Raw genomic sequence first — 20,304 nt, forward strand, 5'->3', positions numbered from 1 at the left:
ACTTCCAGCCTGAATGATCCTCTGATTTTTGTGACCTGCCTTTCTACAAGCTTGAATAGCATTTAAAGGTACCTTCAATAACCAGAAATATCCATATTTCATCAGAAAATCAGCACTTCATAAAGTTGCAACTATGCCTGTACAACTTGTACTTTCCCAGCTAGCAAACATACTGCTGTAATGGGTGATGCTGCTTCACACTGTGCCATATCTGCATCTACTTCTTCACTACCTAGGAAGCATGAGCAGCCTTATTTCAAACTAGTTAAATTACAGGTATCGTTCAACCCAATTCAGTTAAAGTAGCACAAAGTTGCATGATGATTAAAATAATTTACTTCAGTTAAGTTTATAAAGATAATCCAGCAGCACATTAAATTTATGGTAGAGCAAACCACTCAGTACTAATGGGGATGTGTATATACATATATAAATCCAGTTTAAGTAAATAAATTTTTTAAATGTATCATTAAGCATCAATTTATGTGTACAGAGAGTTGTGGCTTGGCCCTCTGGGATCCTAACATCCTCTTTTATTAACTTTTTTTCATGTGGGAACTCTCTACTTCAGATATAAGTACTGATGTATGATTCTGTAAATACTGTCAATATTTTGTGTTCTACAAAGCACCTATAAATCACATCAAGTCAGGACAGCCCTGGGCAGACATAGCAAGTCACTGAAGCAAGCAACACACACTTTAAAAATAATCCTAATTTATTTCAGAAAGAGTACATCAAAGAAATAGTTGACCTGTGCATCCACAGACTCCATAAATAGTTCGATAAGCAATTAGTACCCATAGATTTTTAAGAGCTTAGAAAGACAATAGAACACGGTTGTTCCATTTTACAGCTAGAACAGCTGAAACAGAAAACTCAGATGTCTGAGGTCTCATAGGAAATCAGTGTCATGAATGGGGAAAATGTCCAGCCACTTCTGTCTCTCAAGCTCAATCTTAAGCCATAGATGACTTGACCATGCCTAAATTTATCAACAAAAACTGGGACCAAAAAATGAGTTGGTTTTTTCAACTCAAATAAGAAACAAAGATTTCTCATGGGTACAAGACATGGTCATTATTGCAGCAATTTGTGGACAGATAAGACCAGATATCCCCAAGTCACTCATGGGAAGAGTGACTTATTAAAAGCCAGATGGGTAGAAAGTGGCATGGGCAAGCTAGACCCTAGGGTCCACCGGAACCACCGAAAATGAACCGGTTCCAGAGAAACCTCCAAAACGCCAAGAGGCGTTTCTGAGTTGCAACAGTTTCTGCAGAGACCCCTGCACTAACAAACACCTCCCTCACACTGTAGTGTGGGGAGCTCAGCTGCAAGGAAGCTCCTGGGCCGCTTCACTACCAGAAGGCCTGGCAGGGCCATTGGAAACAGAGGCTGCTAGAGAACAGTTGCTCTACAGCTGAACCTGGGCTTGTGCAGGCGTCTGTCAGCTTGGGAGCATGGTGGCACAAGGCCATGAGATTTGCACAGAAAGACACTTCCACGCAGGATCTTAATTTCTGAATATGGCTATGCTTATGATTACCGCTTGACTTCGCATGTTTTGCATTTCAACATAGCACCACATTGCTGAACACTAATTAGAAATAACACTTGTTATCTGCTGTATGTAGACATACTATCTCAAGAGGACTTTGATTTCACAGGAGGATATTTCTACAGGCAGAGATAGAAATAAGGCTTGACCTCTTTTGGCATTTACTCTAAGGGGCTGCAGAGACTGTCCTTAGGGGACGCTCATATACTGCCTTTGAAGAATAACAGTGCTTAATTCTGTTTCAGTCAACCACCACCAATTTCATGGGCATGGCACAGCACCTGAGCACAGGCTTCACAGAAGGAAAAGCAACACACAGATGAGCTGGGAGAGGAGAATGATGCTACAGACAACGCTGTATCTAAGGATTTTCTTTCCCCTACACCATGCAGTCATATTCACATTGCAAAGATCTTTGTTAGCTCTCACAGATGGGAAGTTTGGGACTTCAGGTGAAGCCACACAGCTCATTTGGTGTCGTGCTGATCTCTTTGTTTTGTCTGTGAGCTGAGCTGGGCACTTCCAGTTTTCCTGAGGTAGCAGGTACAGAGGTCTTTACTACATACCTTTAAGAAAAACAAAAGTGAAGGAAAAGAGGACAGGCAGACAGACACTTTGGGGTTTCTTAGGAAAGATGCAAACACACTTGATGTAAAACATATTTCTGAAATAGTCCATTGGGACAGACAGTGCCAAAGCCTCCAAAAGCAAACCTCACCCTCTCAGATCACCCTGAAGAACAATTACAAGATTATTGTGGCAAGTTACAAAACAGTCAGTCAAAAAGGCATGACTTTTCATAAATAAATGGCCAGGCACCTGGCTCTCCAGGGCCCTGAACTTCATGCAGAATAGACGTTTTGCTTGCTACCATCCTGCAGTAGGGTCAAGGCAAAGGAACTGCAGGCACCGTGCTATAACAGTACACGGTACTGACAGCAGGGAAGACAGTGCTGCTATAGTGAGGCATTCATAGAATTTATGTGCAGAAAGTATTTATCAGAGGACAAATGTACCCACTCTTTCTGTTGCTCTGCCAGTTTTTCTGCCAAGCATTTTACCAGGATAGGGTCTACTTTTGAGTCAAACTTGTTGGCAAACCAGTGTCCGTAATCCAGAAGCCATCTTAATTCTGCAGCCCCATAGATGCAGACACTGCGAAGGTGGGTGCCAGTGCAGGGAGGATACAAATGGTCTTCAAGATAATTCCATTTTACCAGACGAGTTTTGCTTTGTAAGTCTGTTATGTCCTGGGCTGACCTTGGAACTTCCCCAGGGACTCCAGGAACACGTACAAGAGTGGCCCAGAAATGTTCATCTGGAGAGTATGTATCCCTTGACCACTCAAAAAAATCTTTTGCAAGAGAGCTTTTAAGGACATGTTGAATAAATGCTCGGCTTAAAACAAAATAGGCACTGCCTACAAATACCTCAATATTATGAGGTGGTGGATTCTTGGAAATGTTGGTTTTTACAGGAATCTGCATGTATTCATAAGGCACTTTCATAAGTTCATGGTGATAAGTAAATCGTTCTCTTTTGCTACTGCTTGGCTTTATAGTTTCCAGCATGTTTCTTCCATCAAGTTTCTTCAGTTCAGTGACCAACTCAAAATTAGACCTTAAAGGGAAATCTTGGCCACACAGGTTAATTACATACTTCCAGGGAACTGAAGAGTCCATCAAATCACACAAACAGTTGAAATCTGCTTGCAGCCGTGAAATATGTGCATAGTCCACTGTCTCCAATTTTGACGCAATGAAAATATTGGGGAAACATTTAGCTAGATTGTTCATTGCAGATTTGAAACTTTTTGCTGCTTTTTGGTCATAATGGATGCAGTAAATATTTTGATGACTGTACAGTGAATGTATGAGCCTTTCTACCATTATCGCATCTTTGTGAACAACCAAAGAATAGGCAATTGGAAAACTCTCCTCCTCAGGAGAAACAGGTTTTAGGTGGTATTTCCTAAGTGAACGATACACGTGGCAATCACTTGTCATTGCGACGACATCTTCATCAGCTAAATCAATGATCTCTTTTCTTCTTATCTCTAAACTCTTGCCAATTTCATGGGGATCTTGTTCGTATATAGATGAACAATTAATTTTATACTGGAACTCATTTCTAAGGTAGAAAGAAGTGCTGAAGAAGTGCTCAACCAAAAAAATGCCCTTAGAGGGAAAGAAGTGTCTTTCAACATGGAGGAGCTTCAGCAGTGCAATCAGCCACCCTGTAACACACAGAATTAGGATCTTCCTTCGTGTGGGACATTTGTAGGGACACTTGTGTCTCTTCATTCTGCAACAAAACAGAGACATCATGGTATTTTAAATCAGGAACAAAGCATCAGAGAGAATTCCAGCTTCTAACAAAGACGTGTGCGCACCTGGCTGTCTACAGCATAAACACCACCTTAGCAGGACAGGGCACTGGAAATCTGCAGTTTCTTCTTAATCATCATGTTAATTCAGAGGCAGATTGATAATAACAGGCAAAGATTTCATTCCCCTGAATTGGCTGACTGAAGGCAATAAATCAACTCAGATTTCAGATTATTTCCAGCTAAATAAGAGTGTTGGAACAAGACTCCCACTGCTTATTTTCCAAACCTTTTTTTTTATTTCTTATGAGTCATAAACTGAAGTACAGCAACCCCTGCCCCTGCATTGGCAAAAACATGACTGTCCTCTAAGTGAGTAGGAAGGAATGTTTATTTTCCCAGGTAACTCCAGGGGATTCAATAAGAGCAGCAAGGGGATCTCTTGTGAGTCTGCAAAGAAAGTGTGGTTAATGGTAGATATTAGTATTAAAAAAAACCAAAAACTAAAAGATTAAACTGAAGGCTTTAGAATTCAGTCAGAGCATCCTCATTGTCTCCAACACTGGGGCTGGCCGATGAAGATGTCCAAGGGGAAATTCATTTCCTTTGCATCCTCTCACAACAGGGTCTAACAAGGCCAAAGCGTTCCTGTGTCCAGATTTCTTCTGGAAAATGCTGCTAACCTGCCCTGAATAAAGAGGCAGATGAAGACACAGCACTTCCGTCCACTGGAATGAGTATATGATGTAACCTTTTGAAGGCAGGAGGGGTAGTAGTGAGCAATAGCGCATCTATCCTGCTCTCTTGCCATGTGACAAAACCTTGGATGCAACTGCAGAAACACACATGGCCCTTTTTTATGAAGCAGGGTATTTAATAAAATTCCTGTGTAGCAACTTAACAGCTGAGGTATTACCACAATAAAAGCTAAATACAGTGATCCTCTTTCCAAATAGCTTCACTTTACCGGCTGAGTAAAGTGCAGGGATAGCACTGTTGCTATCCCTGAATTTAAATTAGACCAGAGTCCACACCCAGGTGCAGCATTAAAAACTTACCTCTACTTAGCTTAAACTAAGCTCTGCTTTGTCTCTAAACTGAAGAGCTCCCAGTATTTGCTTGTGAGAATAAGGTGTTCCAGAATGCTTTAGAGTGAATAAAATGGTGGGGCCACCAGAAGCGGCTCAAGTGTCTGCAGATCCCACGTATGCATGTAAAATCAAGTATTGAGGTGTGTATGCAGCACTTACTGCAAGACTAACAGGCATCTTTAGCATTCCCACCAATGTCAGGTCTTGCAAGCTGTAGCTTCAGTTAAAATACAGTCTGTCAAGTCAGACCTGCTTCATTATTCTGTCCCCCCTGACTTTCCTTTTCCCTGTGCATCTTTCTCCTTGATATTTCTCTTCTAGAGGCAACAGAAAGGAGAATGAAATGCCACCTCCTTGTTTCACCTGAGGGTGCCAGGTATAGACTGGGGAAGGGTGCAGGGTGAGCCAACACGTACCTATTTTGTAGAAGCCAGACCTCAGCAGCTCTCTGCAGGTTTTACAAACAGCCTCCAGGTACACTTAACAAAGAGAAAAAACAGATCTATCTCCCCATGAAGCCAAAAATCCCACCTTGCCCCTTAGCAAGCAGATGCTTTCCTTCCCTTCTCCAAATTAATCCCATATTAATGCCTAATCCAGGTGTCCCCCTTACCTACTTCTTTCCTGTACCTATATTCCTGGAGAAAAGTTGCTCTCAAAAGCCAGCCCTAACCGAAGCCAGGTTTCCAGCCGTGTGCCGGAAGCCCTGCAGAGGGGAACAGAGTTAACCTGCCCCCGCTTTTCCGTTGGAGGGAGAAGACCTGTGTGGTGCAATCTTTCTGCGAAATCCACCCTGTGCCTCTGCCTGGTGGTCTCCCTGGCTACCAAGGACAACCCTTACCACTCCTGGCTTCTGACTCAGGGATCACCTCATCCAGGGAGCGAATCTTCCCTTCCTCTCTACTTCCCTCAAAAAAGCAAAAGAGATCCTGGGCAAAGAAAAGGAGGGAGAAAAACAGCATATCCTCTGCTGCTCCAAAACCCCTCTATCTATGGTAGACCTGGCCAGCTTCTACCCATTGCCAAACATTCTGTTTCTGGAATGTTCTATAACAGCAGAAGAGCCATCATGCCACACTTCCCTACCTGAAACTACTAAACTAGACCACTGAAGCCCAGTGTGGTCCGCAGTTCAACCAGGATGTGCAAGAAATCACCTGCAGAGCACCAAGGAATCCGTCTTTGCAGCTGATGAGCAAAGGATCCACAGTCAGCTCCCTAAATATTCCTATGGTTTTCGGCACTACCAACCACAAGACACTATTGTGCCATATAAATAGGTAGTAGAAATCCAGAAGACTGTGGTCACATGGTTCAAATTCTGTGTGGAAGAAGGAAATAAGATGCACTGGTGAGAAATCTTAGCTCCTTCACCAAATCCCTTGTTTATGGAGGATCTCCCCCTGATTCTGGCCAGCATTTGGTCAGATGAGAGCATCAGGAGCCAGCAATTACATCCACAGCCCTGGCTGTTTGTTTGTTCATTTTGGGTTTTTTTGTTTTGGTTTGGTTTTGGGGGTGTTTTTTTAATTTCTTGTTTGGTTTTGTTTTTGTTTTTTAACAACACACACTATATCACCACAGTGTTCCAGACAGAATCGGGCCATGTGTGACCCCAACCATTTTCAAGCACTCTAACATCTCTCCAGCAGTGCAGGTCACCCCTATCAATATCCTGCTGTCTCTCCCACTCCATCCTTATCACATTAAATTCATATTCTCTTGTTGTCACATCCAAGACCCTCCACAGCCGGGCTCAGTATATCAGTATGAGGGCAACAGCTTTGCTTTTTAGGAATAAATCCTTTGCCTCTAACCAGGATAAGGGTAGTTTCTGCAAAAGACCAGGACTTCTTGCGCAACAGCGTGGGACCAGGGAATTAAATCCCTTGGGACAGAAGGGCCACCACAAATCTCATCAGGTTTTGATTCCAGTGCAAAACTCCTATTTCTTTACCACATGCATCACTTGAAGCCCCACTCAGACAGGGCAGTCTACTCTACATGCGGTCCTCTCTGGAGGAGTTACCATACTATGTGCAGGAGCTACGTTCCCTCTTTTGCAAAAAGATTTTACAGTAGACAGGGACCTTGGCATTGCCACCTTGCCTTGTTTTGTAAAATGTTTGCACTTTCTTTTCTACATGTGAGAAGACTCCAGCAGAAATTAATGGAGACTGATGTCATCTTGTGACAAACACATATCACATAATTGGTCTATATACACATAAATACAGTGTCTAATCTGGTCAGGGCACTTACTAGCTCAGATGCAAAGTATTGAATGATTCAGAGAAGATAAATGGGTGGTTTTATTTACCCTTTGCATCTGTAATTCAAGACCAAGAGATGGTCAAAGAAAACAAACATGCAACAAATACAAGGGAAACACATTTGTGTTGTGTAACAAAACACGTTCTTACACAACACATAATTATAGCCTGTCATAAGGTACCTTAAAGACCATGAACTCAGCAGGATTCAAGAACAAATTAGGCAATCAGCTGCCTATTGAGAGTTTCCAGAGTAACCTTCGCCAATACATAAATACTGATGGAAAGCTAAATTCCCTGGAACCACGACATCAGGCAATTACCAGCTGCCAAGAATTCTGACTGGAAATTTTTACTGACAAAAACATTTCTCGTGACCATCATTCTGTTCTCTGAGTCTGCTTTTATCTACTACTGGACCAGAAGAGGGATTGCTAGTTAGATCCATGATAGAAATATTTGCATCCCACAGAGAATGGTCAGGTTTTCCACTGGTATATTTCACTGTCGTTTTTTCATATTTTCCTCCCTGCAAGAAGCTGTTTTGGGCAGCTTTACACCTTCAAACACTTCAAATAATTCGGTTTCTGCAACTGCACAAGCTGCATGTTGACAACAAATGAGGAACAAAGAGGGTGGGCAAAGGACTGAGTGAGGTGGAAAGGTGAGTGAGGAGGAACAAGGTGGAAGAATTTCACACCCTCCTGAAAAAGTTTGGCCATCAGTTAAGTTCTTTTGCTCTCTGAACACTGTGTTGGCCTTAGTCAGCAGAAAAAACTCTCCTGAGGAGACCAAGCAAAGGCTGAGCCTTGCTGCTCTCAAATTGAAACTCTTAGTCCTCCCCTTCGAGACACTGTCCAGCTAGGCTCAGCTGTCTGTGTCTGCCTAAGGCAATGATGCTGAGCTTGCAGAAGGACCAGAAAACACACGGCACTCTTCAAGCAGGCAGTGGAAGTCCACTCTCTCCTACATGCTTCAATCCAGTGCACACTTGTCATTTTTTGGGAGGCTGCAGAAAAAACCTGCAGCTCTCCTGTGGCTCACACAGCACTCATAAAACCAGAGGATAGGGTTTTTCCCCTGTGTACTGAAAGCACTAAAAGTTATGAACCGAGCTAAGACCGGCTAAAGGAAGCACTGGAAAGGAAGGCCAAGCTGAAGGCAAAAGCATGCTAGAAAATGCATATAGGATATACACTAGAATTAGACCTTGGTTTCTACTGACCTGCAGCAACTGGGGGAGAGAGGAGAACATGGAAATAAGAACAGCAGAAATAATACATATAGGTCTATAGACATTTATATATATACTTCGGGTAATACAGCAAAGATTTGGCGAGGCAAAGTGAAGTATGGCCTGATCACAGGGGAATATCTATGGAAGACCTGTTGCCTCAATATTCACTTCCAGCTGCTATCAGCCAGATGTGCAGAAGTTTCCCTGCCTGTGAAAAATTGTTGCTTCTGCTTGCAAACTACTGAATCTTATTCCAGCAATCCATAAACATAAATTAACTACTAGTAAAGCTGCAGGTTACCCAAGAGTTTGCAAACCCCTACAGTGGGCACATCACAAATGTGAAAAGCGGCGTTTGCACCCGTTCGCCAGCCGTAGGCAATCTGCCTGGGTAAACCACGTAGCACACTCAATACCCAAGCTCATACAGCAACACTGCCACAGCAGTAAAGTGTACGTCTAAGGCCAGAGAAGAAAATTGAACAAATGGCTATTTGTCTTGGCTTTTACAATACAGATCACTATAACAACACAGAAATGTTGTATTTCTGTGAGAATGGGACAGATGGTCTCTCTCTGTGAGAGACCGTAATTGCTTGAAATGTTAACCTCTTGCAAGGTGAAACCAAAGGAAAGGCTAATTAAGGGTAGATTAAAGGCTGCTTTTAGGATTATTTTGGGAGAGAAAAAAAAAGTATTAAAACTATTCTAATTCTAGCTTTGCTGACGTAACATTTCTAAGCACCACCAGGCCCTTACCCTGTGGACCTCCCTAAGCATGCCTTTGGGGCAAGGCATCTGTCATGAGCAAAGACTGGAGCACATCACGCATGTATCCAACCGGCCGTGTTTAGAAGCAACACCCGGAGCACCCCACTCCTCTCCCTCTCCCTCTCCCTCCCACACCAGCCCTGGTGCAGCCCAGGCTCTGGGACTCTGCCCTTGAGTGCTGAGAGGGGGGACGGGTCAGGATTCAGCATGAGAGCACAGTCGCCTGCTGGTGACATTCTCCTGTGCCTGCCCTTTGCCATCCCAACCCTGACTCCTGTGAACAAAAATGGGGAGAGTTTGCATAGTCAGGCACTCGAGGAGGGCAGGAGCCCCAGGCCTTAACTGGGCATTGGACGTCTGTCCAGATCCTTCCCAAGTTATACAGCCCTTTCACGAACCCCGGCTCTCAGGGAAATCCTCTCCTCTCTCTGCACCACACTTTTGCTAAACCTCCCAGATTTTACCCTTTCCGTGTTGGCCAAGAACAAACACCCACATTTGTATCAGTCTGATTAACAGACCTATTATCAATTCGTTACATCGAAGTTTAATCCACAGCAATTCATCTGAAGATTTCCATCTAACAAATCTGTACTTTCCTTGTTGCTAGCACCATAATGCAAGACACACAAAAATTTATCAAACTCTAGGAAGCGGCTCTCCCTTCACAACTGCTGCTTGCATTCAGAGAATACGGACAAAGGCAAAGTGTCCATCCCCCAAGCATGAACTACACCTCTTAGCCTCTCACAGATCATGCTCTCAGCTGCAAAGATTGCTGTGTCAAAGGTTTCTTTATTTATAAAGCCACGCACACCACCCAGGATTCAATCACAAAATGAAGTCGGTTGAAGCTGTTGGGAAAAGGAGGAAATTCTCCCCCCAGGCACTCAGGCTTCAGGTGGGCACACTAGTGGCTGGGGAGCAGTCCAGCTAAAAGCTTCCACTGATGAACCGCAGGCATTAGTTACAACTGTTCTGGTAGACAGCAAGGCTCTAGTGTGCCTTCTGCAATATTGAAATTTAAAAGGCAGTCCCTGAGAAGTGTTAAGCAAGGGTCAGGTGTGCTGCTAACACCAGATTAAACCTGGTTGGAAAACCCTGAATGTCCCACTCTGTAAGCCACGTGAACAACCGGCTGCTTTTGCATTTCACTGGCACTCCTGAAAAACATGCGTATTGCCTCAACTCAATATATTTCTTTCAAATTCAAAAGAAACATTTCCTATTTCAGGATTTCTTAGTTAAACTGAACTGAAAAAAAGTTCTAAAAGAAATAAAATTTTGAACAGGATCAAAGTATCAGACATGCCAACAATCCATGTTTTGCTTGGTTTGCAGTTCAGCTTTTTTGTTTTGTCAAAATTAGGCTGGATTAGAACATGTCCGTCTTCTTTGCATTTCTCATAATAAAGATGTTCTCTTATGTAAAAATTTGTAAAAAGTAGCAGCGGCAATCCTGGCCTCCAAGGCAGGCTGTAAGAGGGAATGATGATCTGCCTGCCTAAAAAGCTCTTCTGCATTTTCACCTAAATACTGTGTAATTTTTGTTGCATTCTGATCTAAACACATTGGCTAAGGCCGCTGTGCATTATCACAGAGGTAGCAAGGTCACTGCAAGTGAAGCACGTAACTCTCCTATTTAATTTGGATTTGTTATAGTTTCATAACATAAAAAAATCTAAGATGCTGTGGAAACAACAGCAGTCAGTGTAAGCTAGATTTAAATTAGCTTTGAGTGTGCCTACCTGAAGTTTCACTGTATTTATTGAATCACTGCAAAAGCAGACCTTCTAACCTGTTGCATCTCCTCAGTGCTATGCAGACAAATAAACTGTCATGGTTCAGCTGATGAACTGCATACCGGGGGTAGCAGAGGATATCTCCTACTAACCCAGCACCTCTTCCTGGGAGGGAACTAGACCACACATACACGAAGAGGAGTGGGGAGAAGTCATGCGTGCCTCCCTGTAAGACCACACCCCTTGAAAGAAAAGTTGCAGCTGCTGATACTGTGTTGGAGGAAGAACAGAACAGTCATATTAACCAGCTGAGTCTGTACATGATGAGATGTGGTGGTCCAAATTTCTGCTCTGAAGAGCCTTCTGTGAGTATGTAAATTAATTTGGGAATAACATTTTTTACAAGGTATACATCCATTCCTTCAGAGTAAAAGCAACTTTAAAGCACCACTCCTACTGAGAAAGCTAACCATGCCATCATGCATTATTTCATAGAATCATAGACGGGGTTGGGTTAGAAGGGACCTTTAAAGGTCATCTAGTCCAACCCTGCTGCTGTGAGCAGGGACATTTCCACTGGATTTCCTGAGGTTGTCCCACAACATCTAGGAATATTTTATGCCAGGGAGTAGAACTCAATGTGGTTAACTTACTCAGAGGTCTTCTGGATTTGGTGTAGCAGTAAACGAGAACCTGCTCTGTATCCTGGTCACTGTACCACGCATGTGAGACCCACCTTGCCCAGTGTTTGTCAAACTAAGCATCTAAGGCCCCTCTGTAGCTGGTGGAAAGATATAAGGAACTGCAAAGGACCATCAGTTCATGCCAGTGCACAGGCTGTGAGACAGGCTGAATGAGGCGTCGCTGGGAAAGTCGCCTCCCCAACAAACAGGAGCCAAGACAAGAGCCCAGCTTTTGCACCAGCACTGTGAGCTCTGCTAGCAATGCTTGCAACGGCGCAGCTTTGGTGTGCCCCCGGTGTGAAGCATTCTGTGAGTAGCAGCAGTGCAGCCAACCCTGATCCTCTGCCAGTAACGCTGCAGCAACTCCTCTGCCCCAGAGCGGCACGCAGGAGCAATGGAGAAAAGCCAGGCTGGAAGCTGCTTCAGTTAGCACCAGCCTTCAGTCAGCCCAGGAGAACCAAGCTCCTGCTCTTGCTAACCTCCAGTGGCTTGTATCCACCAGGATTATTGCAGCTTCAGCCCTCTTTGAGGTCACGCCCCTATAAAGGGTTAAAGAGGGATTAGAGCAACCCAGAGAAATAAGACAAGTTCCCTTCAGCAGTGCAGAGAAACTGACCTGCTTTGGGCTCATGCTGCCTCTTTGAAGATGTGTTTCACTTTACCAAGACCCTAATAATTTACATATGGAGAGCCCTGGTTCCTGAGAGAGCCCAGGACTTCCATGCCGCTCCTCACGCTATTATTTCTGCTGTTTCCATAAACCCATCATACCTGGAATAACAGCAACTCCCAGTCTGTGCAACTTGGTGATGCCAATCATTCTTGCACAGGAGGAGTCTGCAGCTCCCTTCACCCTGAGCAGGAACAAATTTCCAACTCTCACTTCCTCTTGCTCTACACTGCAAGTCTCACCTGCAGTCCACACAGTCAACTCCCTCTTGCATCCCTGTATCGACAGTACAAATCAGAAAACATGGAAACTGCCTTGCAGAAAGAAGAGAGTGAACCCTCTTGGCACTGAAGAAGCTGCCCCAGCCCCTCCAGAAGCCTCTGTTCCCATTTTGCAAACAACTCATAGATGAGTCTTTATTCTTGGGAATAAAGCAGTTTCCAAAAAGTTGTTCTTTTACAGTAACAGCTGCATTATTCAAGGTAATTTTTCTTTAACTCAGAAGTCAAAGACCTGTATGTATTTACATTTTAACATCTATTCTTTTCTCCTTCTCCCTATCTAGCAAAAACTCCTGCAGAACAAACTCAAACATTAAAAACAGTGAAGGTTCAGACACGCTACTTTTCACAGAGACCATTTCTAACCAAAAAGTACCCAATTAAGAGCTTGCTTTAACCAGTCCAGAAAGGGCAAATGTGTCATTGGCCTCATCAAAATCAGTGGTCTTCTTCCAACCTTTCCTATGCACTGCAGAGTTGTTCCCAGTTTGTCTGCATTCAGATCACACTGATTTATTAACAGCTCACCAACCACTTTATTTGAGATTACAAGGAATTTTGCAGCTCCCCAACTTTTCATTCCTTTTCCTCATTGTGTCTTTTCTGATATAGCTTGTGGTCCACTAAACACAACTGCTTGAGTGATTAAAGGTAGAAGCTGCTATGTGGATCTACAGAGCCCATGAGCACCCTGGATGCTGCCCCCAGGGTGGAGCTGTCATGAACCACCTGGATCAATCACAGGAAGCCCAGAGGCTGGTGGGGTCAAGATGCACCAGGAAGTCTTCCCACAGGCAGAAGGATGAAAGTCTTGCTTTGAAGGTTGGCTTTTGTCCAGGGAGGCTGGAGGAATCTCTGCTCAGAGCAGGCTGGCCCCTTGGAGGGAAAGGTGCTTCAGGCAGCACCGAAGCAACAGGTCCAGCAGCAGGACACGCAGGCAGGGCTACCTGAGGAAGTTTGTAACCTGTCTGTCTGCAACAACCAATGCATCACAACTTCCCTGAGGAACACAAGGTATGTATCAGGCTCCCCTGCTCTGCCCTCTGCCAGTCCTTCCCGAAGAACCTGTTCAGTAGGTAAGAAAAAGTCTAAGCTCAACCAGCAACTATGGTGAGCTACAGAAAAACAAAAGCCACAATTTCCCTTAACGCGTAGCCCTATAGAATTTATACTACTTCCTTTCTACTTTAGCATTACACATCAAAGAGGTCTATGACTCTCTACAGCTGGCTACAAATGCCATAAACAATTTTTGGTGTCATGCCAGGTGGTCAGCTGGTGGCAACCATCTCTTTATCTGTTGTCACATCAGCTTGGGAGTGGTTGAGTAGCAAGACATCTTAACTGCTACCAGAATAGAGATTCTTGGAAAATTCAGGCTGTAAGTAGGCAGTGCTGTTTCCTCAGTGGACCTGAAAAACATAGTTCTCGTTACAAATGCTGTTGTGGGGCAAGCTGCTTTTGTGCTTGCCACAGAGCAAGAGTGAAGCGAAAAGGTCAAGTCTGAATGCAACTCTGTGGAAGGAGAGGAAACAGAGAGCAAACACAGGGGAGCAGGAGTGCTCCTACCCCACCATGTTGTTCTCTCCCATGCAGAAGCCCTTCTGCCAAAGCACAGCATGAACCAAGCTCCTTACTGATCACTTAGGTTAAAAAAATAAAAAGGGAATGGGTGCTAAGAAGGAAGAAGCAGCAGAACAGAGGTTGGGAAATGACGGAAGATGAGAACAGAGGGAGGGATCAATGAGGCTAAGTGCTTTCATGTAGGTAACATTAACAACAGCAAATCAAAGAGAGCAGCAAAACAGGAGCTTTCTCTGACTTGCTGTTCCCCCGTCCCTCAAAGGCATCTGAGGCAAAACCAGAGCCTACACCTTTCCTTGCAAACCAGGTCACAGAGTATTTCAGCAACCAACATCATTACCATATAATAGCAGGAACTACTGGAACAATTCCATCTCCTCCAGGCAAAAACACTCTGCGAAAACTTCTCTCTGTTAAAATACCTCTTTTTGCTTAATACACACCTGCTCACATAGCAAGGCAAATTTGGTCAAGTTGTTTGCATGAGCGACACAGCTAGTTCCTTCTGGTTTTCCCTCTATACAAATCAAGTCACTTAATGGGTCTTGGGGGAAGGTAGAGAGGAGGGATGATGTTCCTGGGAAGCTGGGGAAGGAGCAAAGTAATGACGTGTTTTGCTAAGTGATGTTTTTGGGGGTTTCTTTTAGCAGACTCTCTGAATTAAACTTTTAATTCTACTTGATTATTCAATGCTGCTATCTGGGAAAATTAATTTATTCATGTGCTAGCGTTTACTGCTGTTAGCTGGTTATTTCCATTACAAAATTTTCTACTGATAGGGATCATAAAGCTTCTGTAGAAGTACTTTTTACTGGCATTGAATCTAGATCAGTTGATTCTACTGAGTTTGTCTGTTTCCCACCTGCTTTCCCTGCACTGGAGCCTCAGTCTATGTCCCCGTAACACAGTATCACCCACTACCAGCTGTGTTCCACACAGCTCACCCCCTTGTTTTGGCCTGCCTGATGTAATACTTGCTTTAGTCTAAATGATGGACAACTAAAGTGCTAAGTAACTACAATTATTTATATGCTGCCTATGGACATCTAATTGCGAGATGTGGAAAAATACACTATTACTTTTAGACCCAAGCCTAATTAAATTTTAAGCCTGCCAATTTCGAGACCCTGAAGACTTACAAAGCCAGAGTGCCCCCCAAGGAAAAACACAACAAAAATCTACGGTTTACCACAGCCTGTTTTGTGCTTCTAGAAGAGGAAAGACAGCTGCTCACTACTTACATGGGAAACACAGGTTCACCAAAGATTTGGCGATTATGGGTATCACATACAACCTTACCCCAGTGCTAAACATGAGGACTCTTCATTGCATGGGATACATAGATCTGTGTTTCCTAATAGAACCTGCTGCAATGACAGTAAGTTGTTTTGCTTGCCTGTCTGCCGTTCAGTCCCAACTCTATATTTTCTTTAGAAAAGGATGGATGTTCATTCCTAGTTACCTCCAGCACATTGGTGGTACCCCTAACTGCAGTAAAATATCTAACATTAATTCCTGCATGCCAGATATACGTTGAGATAAAACATGTCTGTGTCTCTGCTCTCTGGTCAGGGAAAGAAGCAAGTGACTTCTGCAGGGTCATGCAAGAAGGCAGCAGCACAAGGGAGAAGTGAACCTGGCTCCTCTCCATCCCCAACTAATCTGAACTGTTTTTCAGTAACTTTTGATGGAAGCCATTCCGGTGCAGGTCTGAAAAGAAAATTCTCTCAGCAATCCCTTGGCATATCCCAAAATATTCAGTCCTGCCAGTCAGAGGATTTTCAGCCATGTTAAAGCAAGGGAGTGTTTAGAAAGCCCAGGGATAGCCAACCATGGAAATTCTCAAGCCTGATTGCTTATACATTGACTATTGAAATTTTATGACTTTAAGAAATAGAAGTGTCCAAGTGTCTGTGTCTGCCAAGGACTTAATGTGCCATAAAGGCAGGAGTCAAGGAAAAAAAAATTTAAAAAACAGTAACCCTGGTAAATAGAGTTTACTCACTTCTAATTTGGGGCAACCCAGATTTTAACAGCTTTGTTCTGACTCATATGAGAGTTTAAAATACCACTACTACTATGGTGCAGAGAGGGTTAACCTTTACCCCCAAACTTCTGCATAAGATAAAAATTGGCCCCAAAGGACCAGAACATGTATACATTGGCAAGGAGTAGCACCATTAAAGAGGGTGGAAGTTTCCTGTTAGACAGGGAGGCAGGAGAAACTGTACCATGCTGCAGAAAAGCTCCCATTAACAGCTCAAAATATTTCTCCATTTCCTTCACCTCTCCACCAAGCTGCTTGCAGACTCTCCCTGCTGTAAATAACTTTGTGTCAATTCCCCCCACATCAAAGCCTTCACCGCCAAAGTCACAGCCTGTCACGTCAGCAAGATCATTTCAAGGAGAGCTGCAGACCTACCTCCTGGACTTTGCTGTTGTCTCTTCTACTTGAGGAGCTCTTTAGGACGGAAGGAGCTCTTTAGACCAGAAGGTCTGCACGGGCATGGCTGGCTTAGTAGTTGAACAAAGCCCTGGTGTCTTCACCATCCTGCTGGTGCCTGCAGCCTTCAGCTTTATCGGTGTTTCAAGCGTGTATGAAGTCTGATGTGCAGAAGTAGCCGGGATGACATTACTGCTTGTACAAATTATGAAAGAAAAGCATAAAATGAAAAATAGTGAGTATTGAGGCTTTGTGTGATAAGCTGTGGAGGCCATTATCTGTATAATAAGCATATATGTTTGTTTACTCGCATAGCATTTCTAAGCGTCAAGAAGATGGGGGAAAAAAACACTGTAAAAAGAACAGATCACATCAAAGCAACCTAGTTTCCTTCTACAGCAGGATAAAGAGCACTTGGGGAGAGACAGGGAAGTGCCCAGGTGTGACGAGCCTCTGTCAAAAGCCTCACCAATTTCAGGACTCACACGGTACTTCAGGTGCCGAGACTTCAGGTCTCGGAGGCCTTGCTCCCTCCACAGATAAAATAGCTCCACCACCAAGCCAAGGCCAGAAATTTGGGCAACTAGTGTGGCTCCCACAGTCCTGGTGATACCTTCTGAAACTGTTTAGACGCTATGGTCTGCATTGCAAGTTCACCTATACGTAAGTATCTCATACGGTATACTGTGTCTCTTACATGGCAAGAAATATATTTTTGTGCTACTATACCTAAGTTTTATGTGTGTAATGGTTACAAAGAAATTTGAGGAACTAAACATTGTCCTATTTGCATGTACCACCAAAAAAAAATCACAGTATTTTCCTTTGAGGCAAGCACAGCTGCAGCACTCTTAAGGCATATGTAGTGTTCTCCTCCTCTCCATCTGCATTTTGACCGAAGCATTGTGCACATCAGCCTCCTCTTCATCATCAGCCTTCCAGCTAACACAGATTTATGAACTGCACATCTCTGTACTGTGGAGCTTATTATTTGCGCTTTGTTCTCCAGTGTGGCAGGAGCAGCCTGAACCTCATAAGCTTCACTGAAAAGGGGTAAAGTTAACCCAGATACTGTCATGCCACATTGTGACTTAAGCATACAGGGAGTGCCAAATATTAAGTGGGGAATTTGGAAACTATTTTTGCTGGGCAACGGTATCAAAATTTATTGATAAAAAAATTAAAAGCATAGAAATATAGAGATTATGGGAATTTCCGGTGAGACAAAAGCTCCCAGCACATGCAAAACTAGGAAAGTTCTGCAGACAGCTGTGCATTTTTTTGTGTAAGATTTAGGGTGCCAGCTTGTCCTTGCCTGAAAAGCAAGCATGCAGGAATAACGCCATCAAAGAATGATGCACCTCAGAAATGCACACAGGCCAACTGTGCTCTGCAATGTCAATCCAAAAGGTAAAGGTCTTTGATTAGCCCCAGGAAACCCTGCTCATGCCAGCAGCAAACTTCCTGATGCACCACTCAAGCCACATTGCAGTTACTCAACATGACAGAGCACGAGGACGTGTGGGTCTCTGACAGGCTGGTATGTACCCTGTCATATGATTAACGATGCATCTGTCTGGGTGTGACACAATTAGAGAACTCCTCTTTCTTCACAGTTGCCCCGCTGGTACTCAAAGCAGAGGCACCTGTGCATTGAACTCAGTCACGTTGCAAATCCTGGTGAAGCCTTCTTCATTTTTAAGTTTTTCAGTGAGAGGTCCGATGAGGCTTGCCTTGTTGACAGAGTTACACAAAACTTATCTCCTTTGCTGGATTCGGCACCCTGCAGTTTTTGTTGCAGAAATGAGCTTTTTGTGACTCATCTGCTGTGTCTCTTAGTTCCTTTATCAATATTTCCTGGGAGACCTCAGAAACTGGAGTCACTGTATGACTCTTGACACCCTTTTATAGCTGTAACAGCGACACAAACACCATAAGCTCCTGCTAGAGTCCTCTTAAGCACGGTTAGTGAGACCAAACTCGCTTCATCAGCACGCATCAGGACAGCCTACACTCTTACTTCCTTCCTACCTGAAGTTACTTTGTCACACAGGCACACAGTAACCACCAAGACCATGCAGGTACACCAGTACCTCTGTGGTGCTCCACTCCTAGCTCTGACTAACAGCTAACATGCTTCCAAAATCCCTGCATCACCCTTTCCTGAAACCTCCCTGCTGAAGTCTGAAAATGCACTGTTTCTGTCCTGTTAGCAGACACAAAGCTTCTTGAAATCATACTGTACCTTGTGGACATCCACTGAGGCCCTCAGCCATATCTGACCAGGCTGATCAGCTGCCAGGCTGACAAGATCTGTGTGATCAACAATCTCTGGACCTACGTGTTTATTCTCAAACATTTCAACATTTTCCAGGCTTCCCTGAATCGCATACATCAGCACTCACCAGCTTCTTTATACCTATGATAGCACATGGCTTTGACCCTTTGTGCTTTTTCAATTTTACCTTTCATTAATTATTCCCAGTTCACTTGGACTACTTCTAAAGAATTTCACAAATCTAGTCTCAGCCACCAAGGCATTTTTAGGATGATCACACACAGCCTGTTGACTGACCAGAATAATTTGCACATATTAGGCCAGAAAATAGCATGCACAGTACAGTTTATAATCCACAAAATCTACAGAACCTGGTACACAAGCAGTTTTCAGTGTCTAGTCCCCTTTCCTGCATCCCCAGTGTAATCTCAGCAAAATTACTGCCTTTAAAAAAGTTGTAATCCTTAGCAATTGCTCATTTATATGAATCATGTGTCAAAAAGCACTAGCCAGCGTTGTTAGTGATCATTAAATGCCTTTGCAGCTGGGCAGCATACAGAAAAATGCGCAAGGACTGGACCAAAATCCATCAGTATCGGAAGTACAAGACCAAAACAACAGGTGTGCAAATATAGTAGCATTTCACTTCCCTTTCTACGACCATCTCAGAGAAGCTACACGCATGGAAGAACAGGTACATCACATCACATCCACAGTGCCCATCCAGCCCAGGATGTTGTCTCAGAGGACCCAAAAGCAGATGCTTGGAAGGAGGAGAAAGAGCAGAAGGAGAACAAGTACTCTCCAACATCTTCCCCACATGTTCTTTCGGTTTCCGCTCCTTACAGCTCAGCCAGCAGCTTCCAAAGCCACAGATCGCAACTGTCTAGTTCCCATGAAATTTTTATTTCTTCCAACCAGTTGCTTTTGACCCCACAGAAGTTTTCTGACATCCAGTAGACTGGGGCAGGAACAAAACACTCTTAGAGCTGACGTGGATATTGTGTAAAAACCCACTTTCTCTTATTTGTTTTCAATCTTTTGCCTTCCAGCATCACTTGACTGTTGTTGTTCTTAGAAAGGGAGCAAGCGACTCCTTCCCGTTCACCATCTCCACCTCAGTTTCAAGTTGGCCTACCACGTCTACCCTTCAGCTGTTTCTCTCCCAGGGTATCAAATGCAAAAAGATTGCTACTAAGGAAGTTTATTTATTTTAAAATGTTACTATCAAAGAAATCTGCCTAACTCAAAATGAAACAGGATGGTTTGTGGACTAGATCTTTGGAACAAGTCAGACGATGTTCCGTGGGGCAGGTCCTCAGGTGGGACACAGTGGATGAGCTAACCTCAAGGGAAGTTCCCCT

The 20,304-nt window shown here is 43.8% G+C and overlaps 1 protein-coding gene across 5 annotated transcripts in view; it reads right to left on the reverse strand.

Annotated features, from left to right (window-relative positions):
* Positions 1 to 321: 321 nt before the first annotated feature.
* The window catches only part of GCNT4 (glucosaminyl (N-acetyl) transferase 4), a 34,677-nt gene continuing 14,694 nt past the window's right edge, over positions 322 to 20,304 (reverse strand). For 4 of the 5 annotated variants that reach the window (XM_075078669.1, XM_075078666.1, XM_075078665.1 and 1 more), the window contains exons 2-3: positions 16,642 to 16,854; positions 322 to 3,865 (exon numbers count right to left, since the gene is read on the reverse strand). In XM_075078669.1, coding sequence (XP_074934770.1) covers positions 2,518 to 3,864 — 1,347 coding nt within the window. In that variant the 5' untranslated portion in view covers position 3,865; positions 16,642 to 16,854 and the 3' untranslated portion in view covers positions 322 to 2,517. Of the gene's footprint in view, positions 3,866 to 5,394; positions 5,458 to 16,641; positions 16,855 to 20,304 lie in introns of all 5 variants that reach the window. The other variant, XM_075078667.1, reaches the window with a different exon arrangement.

Source organism: Phalacrocorax aristotelis, chromosome Z, assembly GCF_949628215.1.
Source record: "Phalacrocorax aristotelis chromosome Z, bGulAri2.1, whole genome shotgun sequence".
In the NCBI taxonomy this organism is placed as follows: Eukaryota; Metazoa; Chordata; class Aves; order Suliformes; family Phalacrocoracidae; genus Phalacrocorax; species Phalacrocorax aristotelis.